The sequence below is a fragment of the Micromys minutus genome, assembly GCF_963924665.1.
Source record: "Micromys minutus genome assembly, chromosome: 4".
Classification (NCBI taxonomy): domain Eukaryota; kingdom Metazoa; phylum Chordata; class Mammalia; order Rodentia; family Muridae; genus Micromys; species Micromys minutus.
The window spans coordinates 23,297,316-23,313,210 of record NC_137973.1 but is presented as its reverse complement, the minus strand read 5'-3'; the positions used below and the strand labels follow the sequence as shown (position 1 = coordinate 23,313,210).

General features: G+C 36.3%; 1 protein-coding gene across 2 annotated transcripts in view; it reads right to left on the bottom strand.

Annotated features, from left to right (window-relative positions):
* LRBA (LPS responsive beige-like anchor protein) overlaps positions 1-15,895 on the bottom strand; it is a 533,667-nt gene that overhangs the window by 339,851 nt on the left and 177,921 nt on the right. For both annotated transcript variants that reach the window (XM_080915741.1, XM_080915742.1), the window contains exon 36: positions 1,726-1,834. In XM_080915741.1, the coding sequence (XP_080771867.1) occupies positions 1,726-1,834 (109 nt within the window). The remainder of the gene's footprint in view (positions 1-1,725; positions 1,835-15,895) is intronic.

Genomic DNA, 15,895 nt, shown 5'->3' with positions numbered 1-15,895 from the left:
TATGTTTTTATATAATTAATTAATTCAAGCAAATAAATTGGCCACACAATATGTAGTTCTGCTGAAGTTAATAAAAAGTGAGTTCTATAGCATAATAAATTCAATTCCAAGCAGAACTGTCTAAAAGAACATCATGTAACTCTTACTAAAACGAATTTTAACTTAAATTGGTTCTGAAAAATAAAATCATTAAGGGATAATTTTTATTACATCTGGATTACAGATGTGTTTAATTTATACAAACAGAAACTCCAGAAACAACAAATTTTTACTAAAATTTAGTCTTGAATATATACATTCATACATATACCCTATTTATAGGATAATGTTCAATGTTGAACATGACATAATTTTTAATACACTTAGTGTGTATAGCTTCAAAAGCTCTTTTAAAACAAAGTTGAAAGGTACACCTAATGACTATCTTATGACTTTAATGCAGTGTCAATACAAAAGAAAAGAAAAAGATTTCATGGGTATCATAAAAAGCAAAGAACTAAAGGGAGGTATTCCTCAGAGCTACATCATCAGCCATTATTGATAATAAGTAAATATATCAGCCTCTTTACTATTACAGGCTTTGTCCAAATATACAACAGAATCTCTGTTTACAAGAAAAGTAACTAGTAGTGCAAAACATTCAGTAAGTTATTAAAAGCCAAACTTTAAATGTTAAATTTCTTTTAGATATCTTCAATTAAGTATCTTTAATTTTAAAATACTTTTAAGTATGTTCAATTTTTCTGTGATTTTTAATTTAATTTTATTTTCTTAATCATCTATATTTTTATTGGATATTCTCTGTAGTTACATTTCAAAGGTTATCCCCTTTCCCCCCAACTCCTCCCCTCCACTTGTTTCCATGAAGGTGCTCCCTCCTCTCCCAACCACCCTCTCCACCTCAGTGCCTAGGCATTCCCCCACACTGTGAAAACACACATTTACTGGACCAAAGACCTCTTCTGTTAATGCCAGAAAATGCTAACCTCTGCTAAATATGGAACTAGAGCCATGGGTCTCTCTCCATGTGTGCTCACTGATTTGGTGTTTTAGTCCCTGGGAGTTGGGGAGGGTTTGGTTGGTTGATGATGTTGTTCTTAGGTATTCAGAGCTTTGGGAGGGTTAATATAAATGTTCTTGTCAAATTTTCTATTTCATCCCTGTATTTGTCCTTCGTATAGCTATGAAACCATTTTTTTGCTGAAGTTGCGTTGGTTGCACATACCCAGGAGGAATTGCTAAATTAAGCTTTGGTTACAGGGTGACTTGTACAAAACATGGTCCCTCATGGGCCACCAGAATGAGAGATGCAGGTGTAGCAGGGAAACACAACAGGTAAAGGTCCAGGCTTCTAAGCCTGATCACATGGTGCAAGTAGAAAACAGAAACCTCTCAAAACCATCAAACACATTCAACCCCAACAGGAGACTTCCCCAAAGAGGACTAAGTCCTTTACTGATTTTCTTTATTTGAAACCAGCAGATCATAGCCCCATTCCCATTATCAAAAGCAGGTCAGCAAAACACCAAAGTTGCCGTGAACAAATGATACGGTGAACTTGTGCTGAACCAAGAGAGCTTTCACAGAATCTTCCATAATTTTCATAAACTAAAATTTGAAGACAAAAAGCATGCTTCTTTAGATAATACTACCACTCTGCTTAAGCAGATGATTACCACCTAAACACAGATACATCCTTAAAACAAGAACATGGCAGTATCTTACCTCAAACTCTGCATGTCTGTGAATATCCTCTGCTCTCTGCCTGCTCAGGATAAATTCGGCCTCATTTGCTACTCTTACTAAATGATCCTTCATTGTTTGGCTAAGTAACCTGTAAGAGATGAATATTGTCAAATAAATATATTTATATATCTAACAACATATGGCTAGTCAGGGCTCAATGACAGTGTATTTTGTTCTTTTGAAGAGAAAGGAATATTTAAACCCTTGTTCTCACTTCAGACACAGTGAGGTATCAATATGATTCCACTTGAGCAAGTGAGAGAAAGCAGCACAAAAAGTTTAGAGTCTGGTAACAGTAGATTCATTGACCAACCAACTAAAGCAACTCATAATTCAACATTAAAGGTGCAGTGGTGAGCTGTTACCTTTAAAGGCAATGGAAATGTACCATTGTTTGGGTAAATTCCTCCCAAAGGAGCATGTGTTGATGACTTTTGTCTTAGTCCATGACAATCCTGGAAGATAGGAACTTTAAGAATGTGGACCTGGTAGGCATTAGGTCAGCAGGACTGCTTCTTTAATTGAATACTGAGATTTTAGACTTTACTCTCTCATCCTTCCACAGCACCCAGCACCCTGATATGAACAGTTTCTTCTCCAAGCACTCCCACCATGATATAATCTAGCCACTGGTAGGGGAAAAAAAAAAAACCTGGGCCAAGTGGTCAAGACTGAAAAAAAAAAAAAAAAAAAAATAGATGAGCTGAGTTGTATGAACTAATCAAATTGGGTCTTTCTGACACATCATGGGAACACTAACTATAAAGGCAGCCAAAATTTAAGAAGGCAAAGACCCTCAAGGAGGAAACACATAGACATTGAGCATGACTCTTCTCACTGAGGCATTTATATTCAAAAGTCAGACTGCAGAAGCTATACAAAGCTGTCAGCACCCTTACAGAACTAACAAGACAAACAATCTGACCAAACAGAGGTATGTAGAATCCCACAATTTGTAACAGGTTTCCAAACTTAAATTCAGAAACTAGAGCCTGGAGTAAAAAAACCTGGAGTCAAAAAAAGATAAATACTTTAATTAGATGAGTTATACAAAATGAAAATCCCACATAGGCTAGGAAGAACAATGTCTCACTGATTCGATATAGCCTGGAGTAAGTTCAGACAAGAAATTAATGTCATCAGCCTCTGTCATAGTTTATCAGGGAAACAAGTTAAGGCTGCAGCCTTATATAAAAACCGCCTGCAATAGTTAATATTGTCAATTTGACAAGATCTAGAATCAAGGAAGAGACGGAGTGCTGGGCAAGTCTGAGGCATTGTTTAGATAAGGTTAATTGATGTGGGGAGACCCACTCTCAGTGTGAGTGGTGCTACTCCCTGTGCACTGGAGTCCTAGACAGAACAAAGAGAGAAAGAAAAGTAAGCAAGCATTCACAGTACTCTGGTTTCTGAATGAAAGTACACTGTGACCAAAAGCCTCATGCCCCAGCCTCAATGCCTTTCCAGCCATGACTGACTGACTCTCTGTCTATAAATCAAACCCTTCCTTTAATTGCTTTGATCAGGTGTTTCATTGCAGTAATTGAAAATTTAAAAAAATCATATAACAACTTGCCTAGTTTTGCCAAAGATAATGAAGAACCACAGACTTGTAATCACAAAATGTGTAACAATGCAAATGAAATTTCTAATAGCAATTTTTTTTATTAGAGCAAAACATTAACTCACATCTCCGTAACAATGAAAGCATTCTTTAAACGGCTGAATATGGGTATGATTAAACACAAGTGGTAACAAAAAAAAAAAAATCTAATCATATGGATAACAAAACAATCTCACAATATTGAGCCACATTTCATAAATTAACATAATTCAAACAAATACCTTGCATAAGTCTTTAAAACTATGATATTAAAGAGGCAAAGATCAGCTTTACTTAAGACTGAACTAACAAGTCGGATGGTCCACACAGAATTAAACCTAGTTTTTATAGTATACTAGTTGTTGACAAAACGTTTGACAGGGCTTTGAAAGGTAGTTAGACAAAAAAAAATGTTAAGGCAATAGAGGATTTAGTCAGTTATAATATGAGAAAAGCCTGGAGTTTAGGACACTGAATTAGAATAAATTAAACCAAGACATGACAAGAGGAAATATAGATGCACTGTGCTGATTGTATCTCTAGAGGAAGGTAGTATAGAAAGGGAGGAGGCTTGAATAACTTTGGGGTTATTTGACAGGGGAATGGGACAATGGTATGCCGCTGACTAATCAATTTAATTACTGTTTGAGTGCTGCAAGGCAACATATTGACAACAGATTGGTGATATGGTTGCAGGTCTCCTGAGGGACACGAAGAAGCACAAAGTAATGTTTACTGTCTGTACACTCGAAAGCCACTGCTTTCTCAGTTTTACACTTCTAGGAAGTTATTCATTAGCAGGTTAAATGTGTGCTATTTAAAAGCATTTAAAAAATATCCTGATAATATCACTTCACAATTGTAGAGAAGGTTGGTTTGTTGCTGATAAAAGTAGCCAGAGGTAGTTTGAGGCTGTGGGCAGAATCTTCCACATTTGCAGGAACATTATACAAAGTACAGATGGGATTCATAAAAGAGTATAATGTTATATACAAGTGGAATGCATTTATTTTTAGGACTTTTTTTTTTCATTATTGCTTCAACAACCTCAGTGAATATAAACCTAGGAGGTGGAGGGCACAGCTTCTGCCTCTAGCAGAGTGTTCTTTGTAAAAGACCAAATAGTAATTTAGCATTTGTAGAACATACAACTTCTGCTACAGTTATGCAGCTCAATACAATCCTATGCACTGGAAACAACCACAGGTGATACTTAAACAAGTGATCTCATTAAACTTTATTAACAAAATAATCATTAGGCCAACTTTCACCACAGGCTGTATGGCCTCAATATTAGATAACAAACAACTTGATATATTTTCTTTCATATTTTTCTCAAATTAATATTGTTTATTTTATTGTGAACTCATTATACAAAGGCAAAGGCACCTGTGCTACTACAGTGCATAATTGACTCATCCGTTTTCTATTTTATAAAGACTTTAACAGTGAACTTGGATCTGTTTTCTTGCTTCTAGGATCATGTTCATCTGATATGTTATTAGAAGTGTAGTAATCCTTTGGATCTAGTCTGTGTATAATTCATTTGATGCTTTTTAAATCAACCATACTATCAAAAAGTACAATTCAGGAGAGCTGTGTCCAGTCACTGCTGGAATACTTATAAACCATTTAATGCTCTTACACATAAATGGAACCAACACATTCTACTTACCAACTTATAAACTATACTTAAGTCAGAATCTTGCAAGGTCCTAAACAAAAATGTGGTTTGTCCTTTCATTAGAGCAAATATAAAAATGACTTTACAAGGAGAATTAACATACATTTTTCCCTAAAAGGCAATTTCCTCTTTCTAAACATACCAATTATGCAATTTTAGCAAGCATAATTTATATAATAATTGTGTAACTCCTCTTGCAAATGAAGAATTAAAGGCAAATGAAGCCAAAGTCTTAATTATAATAAGCAGTTTCAAAATGTTGGGTTTACTATAAAGTAGATTAATCTCTGAATGCAGAACACAAAATGACTCACATATTTTAATATTAAGAAGAAAGTCCATGTATAATTTATACCAACAGTACAAGGAAGAAGGGAAAAAACCCTTCTTGTGTCAGCCTTAGGAAACATACAGCCCTATCAAGTGACCAACTACGAAAGATTCACACTAGAGGCCCAATAAATAACAGTAATGACGACAGCTATCTCCCATAACTACATTACGAGCCATTGTCCACATCTGATTATTCTGGTCTAGACCTTGGGTAAGCACATACACACATTTCTACCAAGTTTCCAATATTACTGCTCTGTTTCTTCGGCTTTCTATAACCTCCATTAGCAGCTACTCTGAGATTTCACTCTTACACAGAACCTTTTAAAGAAAAAGTCACTCTTCCATAAACCCTAACAACTAAGAAAGTAATTATTTACTTTAATAATAATTCCAACATTGTAATATCTTTAGATTTGATTACAGAGAAATATCACAAACCAGCAAGGGGGCACTGATACAAAATGGCAATACTATATAAATCTAATCCTAAAAACTTCTGAGGTCATGGCCACTACAAATTAACATATCATTTGTTCTTAGGGTGAAAGAAATTTCCTAACTATCCATGCAGCAGTCATCCTTACATCTCTTTCTTACATCCCTCCTTTCCCCAACTGTGTTCCTATCCCTTAGTCCTATCTCCCCCCTTTTTCATATAATCTCTAATTTAATATCACAAATATCCTTAAATGGGTACCTATCCATTCACGAGTTAAAGAACATAATAGCCCAAACATCACAGATCTGGAACCTGAGAAAAGGATGCTGACAAGATGTTTGGTTTTGTGTTACTTAATGTATTTCACATATATTTAAGGGCAATTTTGATCTTTCTTGAGATCTAGCCCAAGCAATAGCTGCTGTTCTAGAAAGCAACAACCTCAAATAGAGAGACGATAGTTTTCGATATTCCTCCTGGCAATTGGAAAATTAATAGTAATGCTCTATTTAAAAAGCTGATTCTTCTTGAGAATTCAAGAGCCCAGTAATTTCATGTCCATTTATTTTTTATAAAGACCACATCCTGAACTCCACTTGCTTTTTCCAGTCTCATACTGCAAAACAACTCCCATTGAGCATTTTTAAAAAGCACATGGTATTACAAAGGCCACAAGAGAAACAAAAGTACCAGTTAGTAAATAGACTTATTCTAGGCCAAAGATATCCCCCACGAAAGAATGAATTCTTAAGAATGGGTAAATAAAAGGAGAAAAATATGATCGTATATAGGAAACATTTCTGGAAGAACTGTTACAGAATGTTTAAAATCTGTTTTCCAACAGTTGCTTTATATGCCAGAAGCATATGCAATACTTGCCAGGAACTTGCCCATCATGAAGTCCTCTTTAAAACTAGAATGTCCTCTTCTCTCAGATTGTACCTACTTCCCACACATCCTGCTCTGGATGTCTCAATAATACCTTCACTATAGTGTCATTTCTTAAGATTATTTTCTCTTTACTACCAATTAAACGGAATCCAGGGAGGATGGCATATCTCTTCTGCCCAATGCTAAGTCCCTTGTGCTCAGACTATGGACTGCTACATAGATGGTATATACCAACACTGCCTAATGAACTGGGAAATTTTACTTTCATTACACTGGCTAAATTAACTGGGAAATTTTACTTTTATTTTATTTTCACCTATCTATTCTCAATGTATTGATTCGACTTCTATTTTCTTTCCTAATTACCATATTTTGGTAATATTCACTGAGATCTTATTTGTCAATTTATTTCACTTACCTCTTATAAACTGCATATATGCATATATTTTATTTTAATAAACATATAATTTCTATACATTTTCAAGTAAATTCTCAGAAGCTTAATAAAGTCAAGGCATTGTGGATACCCAATGTCAAAAGAGAGAGACAGAGACAGAAGCAGAGACTAACTTAAAGAAAAATATAAAGCTATTACTGTGCAAACTGGTAAAGCTATGGCTGGAAATTTCCTAGGTCACTAGGAAAGCACTAGTCTAATATATACAAAGTGTAATTCCTAGTATGTATAAAATAAAACAGAAACAAAAGATGACTAATTTAGACTACACATGTTGCTGTGTATATTGTAAAGTTCTGAACCCAGAAGACACTGGCAGGAAGTTGCATCAATTTGGAGGCAGCTTCCATAGGAGTCCCAGGCTGACCAGGGTATACAGTAAAACCCTGCCTTTTTTTTTTTTTTTTTTTTTAGCTTTGAAATTCAGTGGAATTTTGTGCATTCTGAATCATGACAGTGTGTTTATCCAGAACTATTACTTTCAGTAAATACAAATAAGACAGCATTTAAGAAAATCACAGAACAATTCAAATGCAAAAAAAAATTACAAAATTTATCAAAGGCTGAAGTGTGTTGTATTACCTATACAATGTTGAATAGGCTAAAAAGTTAAATGTGAAAAATAATCTTAAATATGAAAAATAATTTTTAAAAACATGATATTTTTTAAAAGTACTTAGAGAATTGAGAAACATACTTTTATTCTAATTTTTAAAAGTTATCGTTTTTTGATAAAATACTAAACCTTGACAAAATGAGTAACTTCAAAAGAAAGAGCACAAATGGACTCATTCATTCGCTGTCCTCACAAATTCCAACACCAACTGGCCCAGAGTTGGAGTAAACAGAGAGGAAAGAGTTTCTCTTCAACTAACAGACCCAAAATAGGATAACATCAAAACAGTCACTTCTGTATATAATTGGAACTAACTTATTGGACACTATAGTACCGTTACCATTGTTACTGCTACATTAGGGAGAAAGGGGTTTATTCAGCTTACACATCCACATCATAGGCCATCACTCAAGAAAACCAGGACAGGAACTAAAGCAGGGCTGGATCCTGGAGACAGACAGGAGCTGATGCAGAAGCAATGGAAGGGCACTGCTTATTGCCTTGCTCATCATTAGAACCCAGGACCACCAGTCCAAATGGGACATTATGCACAATGGGCAGGACCTCCTCCATCAGTCACTAACTTTAAAAGTGCCCTACAGACTTGCCTACAGCTGCATCCTATGGAGGCATTTTTAAAATGAAGGATCCCTCCTCTCAGATGACTTTAGCTTTTGTCACCCAGCACATATATAATAAAATAAGCCAGAAAGCATAGGGTTCTTAACATTACAGAGTCTCTAAGAACATCTCTATTTAGATCCAAACTTTCTCTTCATTAACATGGGAAGAATACTTGTAGCCACACTGTTTCTTTGAGGACAATAGATATTTTTGTCTTTTTACCACAGTATAACCCCAATTAATAAAGGCCAAAGGAGTCGCAATAAAATGAAATGTGTTCTGGCTTCTTCCTCATCCTCCCTATCCCTTCTTCACTGATGAGTCTTCTACTGGATATCTCCAAAGAGGTTTGAAAGTCAGTCGCACCATTCAGAGATGTGCAGAGAAATGGTAGTTGCTAACAGAAGGCTCAGACACCAGAAGTGCAGTACTAAGCAGTTGAATTTTGAAGACAAATGTATTAGCAGTAGAGACATCATGTCTCTTATGAAAGCTGTTTTCATATCCAGATATAAGTAGAGTTACTGCTGTAATAAGTAGATAGTGGCTGTTCCTAGACAGAAGTTAATAGCTGTGACTAACACTACATGGAATAATCTGCTCTTTCTGTGTTCTCAAGTGTGGGGAAAAAAAGAAAGAACCATGAAATCAATGACAGTGACAGTTCTCAAAATGTATTTTTAGTAAACAACACTAAATATGATCAGAATAGTCTATGTTAATTACTATGGTGTTTTACAAATTATCAAATTCAGGACGGGAACTTAATAATTACAATGTTTTAAAAAAATATTGCATCTTTAAAGTAGGTGTGACAATCTATTATTTCCTTGAATTTTACTATCATTTTTTAAATTATTCAGCAAAAGGAATTATGTGTGTTTTATTGTAATGCATAAATGAAGTAGAAACAATAAGAGAAAGCAACTAAAAGGCCAGTAACACAAATATCATAACACTCAAAAGATTTCTTGACAATTTTGTCTATATGAATTTTTTCAGAATTCACACTGCATGACCAAATAAACAACAATCTTAGCACCACATATGAGGTGACATTGAGCTATTAGAGAGACTGCTGAAACCACTAGAACAATTCAGACTGTTGCCATTAACTCTGGTTACCCACCTGGACTTGATGGTAAGACCTTATAGCTGAAGACAGCACATGCTTTGGTCATAGATCACAGTCAGACTTAAAAGCTTCCTCCTTACAGACTAGCTTGCACAGTGCCTGCCAGAAAGATGGTATACAGCCTGCTGTGGAAGAACATGCACTAAGAGCCTTCCCCAGCTGCGAGTCTTGCAGGCTGCATTACTGACCTGCCAGGCATGGTATACTCAATGATACAGAGGTGACATGGTCATGACAAAATTAGCAATTACTTTCTGGTTGGATTTGAGGCCTGCTCCATAGGAGCCTGGGATTGGAAACCTGGTCAACAGCCCTTGGCTTGATAGGTCGTAGACCTATGAAAGAACCTACTACTTCTGTTTTATGAAATTAGCATGTTGTTAAATTCCCTGCAAACACTGTTTAAACTCATAAATTCACACTGCTCTTAGCCTTCTTCTAGAAAGCTTTCTACTGTAACAGGACGGTTAATGAAGAGACTTGTGACTGGTCAGCGTGCTGAGAATATGCAACAGTGGAGTGTTCCATCCTAAACAGGGTATCTATATCACGTCCTCCAAGACTCAGGGAACAAGGCAAAACAAAGAATATAAGAGCCAGAGGATAGGAAATGTGCCATAAAACAATGGCTTCTGAATATGACATGTTCATTTCCTTCATGAAGTTATCATTTGTGTTTATTTGCACAAGACCTACGTAAGACTGAGCCTGTCAACACTTCACCATGGATGAAGGAAGGGCTCACAACACCCCCAAAACTATTGACAGCTAATGGCTGCTAGAGAGGGAGGTGTCATTTTCTTCAGTGATGTAGCTACTAATAAATTGCCTACACCTGTGCTAGCAATCCTAATAACAGACACACAGACATTTAAGTAAAAATGATACGTTTCAAACAAGATGGATTTCAGAGAAGAAGTGATAGTCAGTATTAGGGCAAAAACAACTAAACTTCAACACACACAAACATGAAACTGTAAAGAGGATTTCTAATTAAAATTTCAAAATGAAATAAAAGAATTCACATTGGGCTTTCAAAATCCCTAAGTATAAAAATAAAATCATGTCAGGCAGTGCTGGTGTATGCCTTTAATCCCAGCACTCAGAAGGCAGAGGCAGACAGACCTCTGTGAGTTCAAGCCCAGTCTGTTCTACAGAGTAAGTTCCAGGACAGTTAGGACTGTACACTAAAACCTTGTCTCAAAAACAAATCAACAACAACAACAACAACAAAAATGAAATCATAACCGCCTAAATATATAAGGTTGATAAAAAGGCCAATTTACCCAATATATAATTTACTCCAAAATACCTGAGTCAGACAAGTGAACTTATGACAGGAATTACTTTAAACCATCATAAATATCCCAAATGTCTAAGCAGTAATTTGCCAAGCTCTTATGTAGATTAGAGCTACTCAGAATATCAAGCCAGTAAAGTGTTCTAGAAGACACTCACTAAAGGAAGCACAATCTAGCTGACTGAAGGAGGTGATCTGGGCAACCTACCAGCTTACGTCCATCATGGAGCTAACATTAATACTGCCGGGGACGCCCAACCTTTACCAAGTGATGTCACTGCTTCTCCAAATATGAACAAGAAGGCAAAACATAAAATCAAACCAAGTTAGAAAATGTACAATATTTAATAATAATGATTTTTAAAATGTAGGGAGCAATATGGCTAGAACTAATATAATTAATTACATTTAAGGTAAAAAACAAGGACAGCTATGATAATACTAAATCAGGTAAGCAAATCAATTGAAACCCATGTACATAATACAGTAAACGTGGATTTTACCTAACACTAAACCTTAGATTTCACTTAAAAGTTCAAAGTTAATACAGATACTATTGCATTAGTTTCCATTACTACAGGCCATAATCTACTACACACTGTGCTCGAAGGGCAGCTGAAGACTCCTTAATATGTTTAAATTGGCTGGCATGGCACCACAAGCCTTATGATTTCAGTACTAGGGCAAAGGCAGGAAAACCATGAGTTCAATGCCATGTGGCCATCATGGTGTGTGTCAGGCCAGTGTAAATAACCTGAAAGATTCTCACAACAAAAGAAAACAGCATGTAAAATTGTAATCACCAGTGATCTCAGTTGGCTGGTGACTGAGGCAGAAGGACAGAGTTTCAGCTTTCCTGGGCGACCTAGCAAGTCTTATGTAATCCTTTAAAGGGGAATTGAAATATCAGGTGCTTTTATAATTAAAAAGTAGAAATGGTGATAATCCAAAATGTTATAAAGTGGGCTGGAGAGATGGTTTGGCAGCTAAGAGCATACATTACTCTTCCAGCTGAAAAGGCTCAGTTCTGAGCATCCAGTCAGTGTTAGCAGTTCACAGGTGCTTGTACCTGCAGCTCCAGAGAACACTCCCAACCTCCCTGCCATCTGTACCCGCATAAATGTTCACAAAAAGACACAGGCAAACACATAATTAGAAATAACAAAGCTTTAAAAACTTTAAACTTTTATCAAACACCAAGAAACATTCAAAACCAACAACACTATTATTTAAGGTTAAAAAGGCACTTCCTTTTATAAAAGATGAAAATTTAATTTTTTTGACTGAAACTTATTAAAATTTTTGTTTTTGATTTTAAAAAATCATTTACAACATACTTGATGTGTCTATCACTATTTCCAAATCCCACTCTAAATGTGCTTAAAATAGAAAGCTACTTATATGAACAATGACAGTAATTGAACTAAAAATCATAAAAATGTGAAGTGTGATATTAAATACATAAGGGAAACACTTCTCCTAAAGGATACGTACATCTGACCTAAGTAATTGATTTGCTAATGATATCCATCAAGTCTGATAAACCTTACACTGCTGTCTATAAAGGTCTTCATGTTACGTACACTACTAAAACATTCATCAAAGGCCAAACGTACAGAAGCTACTCAATTAATCAGGACAAAGGTCAGATCTACATAGCAAGAGAAAAACATTTTGTCCTGGTAGCTAGAGGAAAAAAAAAAATCTTTATCACTATACTTGTTGCCTCTGGGACTCAATCTAGTATGGAACATTTCAAACTACTTCACAGAAACAACCAACCCACAGACTCACCTAACTTCAAGGTACTGAATCATATAAAAGGAAAATCAAACCAGTTTCTTTAGAAGCCTGTCTCCAAGTTGTTCCTTTATATATCTGTACTGATGAATATCTTTTAAACTGAGGAAAAGACAGATGGAGTCTGTGGCAAGGCTACCTCAATGTTCCCATCACCACCATGATGACAGGAACAACAGCTTTACTACAGCATGGCTGATTATGAAAAGTTACTCTGACATGGGCTAAAATCAGATCAGTATTTCTTTCAGTCATTATCAGAGAAGCTTTCTCTTATTGAGACAGAAACAAATACAGAGACACACACCTGGACAATAGGCATACACGCAAAGGACGATTCATCCTATCAAAGGGATACTCGATTAACCATGTTAGAAACACTCTAGATATCCCTAAAATGAGGGATACATAAAGAGAGTATGGTATACTTACACAGAGTAGTATTACTCAGTTGTTAAAAAAATATAGCATTATAAAATTTTCAGGAAAATACATAAAATTATTTTTAAAAAATCATCCTAAGAAAAAAATAATATATATGTATTAAATTATATGTGAATATTGCCATTCAGAAAATGATAACCAAGCCACAGTCTGTAGATCCAGAGAGGTTAGGAATAGAGAAAAGGGAAGACACACTAACTTCCCCCAAGAGCGTGACACAGAATAGATCTTACTCATGGACTGGGAAAGAGGAGTAGAACTGGTAAGGAAAGTGGGGAGCAGATGGGCAGATGTGGCTGAGAAAGAGAATACAGAAGGAGAGCCAGATCTGAGGGGCTTTAAGGAAGTGGTATAGAAACCTACTACAGTAGAGACTTCCTAAGTAAGAAGGTAACCCTAATAAAGTCTTCAAATAGTAGGGAGACAGATCCCCAGCTGGCCATCTCCAAATGATCTCAATAGTATTTTTAAAGATTTTTTTTTGTCTCCTAATGCTTAGTTTTGAGTATTTTCTGATTGTGTGTGTGTGTGTGTGTGTTATCCTTTTTCTTTGCTTTTGTTTGTCATGCTTGTTTTTATTTGTTTTGTTCTTGCTTCTTTTTGAAAGAATGAAAGATAGAAGACATAATTTTTGGATAGGTGGGGATAAGGAGGAACTAGAAAGAGATGAAGGAGGGGAAACTATGATTAGAATATATTGTATGGAAATACTATTTTCAATTTAAAAGACAGAAATTAGCTCTTCAACGTTATCTGGAAGCCAAGGCAGAAAACATACTCCTAGATGAAAGCAGAAAGAGCTTACACAGCTCTCCTAGACCAAGATTAAAACTGTGATTAGAGAAGAGGGAGACCAAAGGACAAGCCAGAATTTGAAGAAAATGACTTTAAAAATTACACAGCCACTGAAAGACTTAAAAGGATTACATATATCTACTGAACAACTGAAGTGAGAAAGTGTTGATCACATACAACACAGATCAGAACTTCCACCAACAAAGAAAAATTAGATAAACAAAAAGTGTGGATAAAATCAACAAAAAATTTATATAGAAACTTCTGGAGAAAGTGAAGTTGTTCCACCACATCGGCTGCATGGGTTCAGGCAAGGGAAAGAGGGGCTCTAGCTGAAGTGGGGGCTTGGGAGACCACTTCCACTGTCTCCACTGCATGAGATGCCAGGCTGGACCAAGCCAGCAGGCGATGAGGGGCAGAGCTTCCAGCAGTGGTGAATTCAGGAGAGCAGATCTCTTCCCAAGTGGCGGAGTTACAGGTTTTATGACAGAAGCTTTCAGGTGCTGGAGTAATTCCTGCACACCTTTAATTTTGGACAGGCCTCATATATACATTTTTGGGATGGTTCAGAGTCTGAAATCAGGCACTTCCTATTGGCTTGGTCCCTGAGAGCCTGGGAATACTTCAACTACAAATTTGGGGGAGGGACTTAGGGCATGACTGTTCTGCCTTGAGCCTAAATCACATCCTCACCTGCGGAGGAGGGACTTGGAGTGTGACCTATTCCACCCTACAAGGGGTGTGGGGGTGCTACAGCCTGATCTCTTGGGAGACTAGGAAGCTCCTGCAATCCCTTAGGATCCTAGAGTTTCTATTTATCTTGACCAAGAATCGAAGTACCCTTCACCGCCGAATACCCCACAGAAAGATACCATGATGAAGAATGAAAGTCATATCTACAGACATATTCAAAGCTGAACAAAACCTTGATTTTTCAGGTATCTGAATTCTTCACCTATTGAGCTGGTCCTCCATCTATCAAAAATTCACTCCATGTTGTGTACTCAACTCAGTATCTATACCAGTTTCTACTGCCCATAGCTCACTCATTCTAGAGACCCAGTAAAAAGCCTTTAGCTTTTAATCCCTAATTAATATCTTCTCTCCACAAAAGGCTAATTACCTGCTATATGCCCAAAATTAAGGACAATTTAACATAGAATATAATAAATACTGAATCAATTACTAGATAAGGAAACCGAGGGAGAAAGATGTAAAAGTGCTTGGTAATACTGTAGTGGCTATTTCTGGTTGTCTACTTGACTACATCTAAAATGAACCACAATCCAGAATCAAGAGGCTCACCTTTGATCCTGATCTTGAGTCATAGAGGCTATGAATTTTAGGATACTAAGGCAAGGAGATCGCTGAGCTCAAGGTCATCTGGGACAAATCAAGTCCCAGATCCAGATGTGGTGTTACACACCTTTAATCTGGGACACACCTTCCACTGGAGACCTACAAAAGGACACTTAAAGAAGAGAGACTTGCTCTCTTTGCCTATTTGCCTTGTGGGACTGAGCATCTGCTAGATCCTTGGACTTCACAGCTGCTGCAGGCCATTGTTAGGGAGTTGGACTGCAGACTGTAAGGAATCAACAAATTCCTTGCTATATAGAGACTACCCATAAGTTCTGTGACTCTAGAGAACCATGACTAATACAAATACCCAATATCATAAATACACACACATCAAACAAAATATCCATATTTACTATTTTCTACTGTTTTTATGATAAAGAATACTGTCCCTTGAAAATATATCCATATTTGTGTTCTCTGCTTACGTTTTGCCTGATTTTTCCATGCTAAATTAGTACACAGGTGAGGTCAGCCAAGCAATATAAACAAGCATGCCCAAAACATCACTTCTGATTAGGATATCATTTTGGAAAACCATCAGCTTTTTAATCTATACATTAAGTCTTCCAGTCCATTAATGAAAGCTCAGCCATCACAAATAGACACAAAGTAAGCCATTCATCACTCTTGTTTCCTCAATTTGTTTTACCTTATAAATCATTC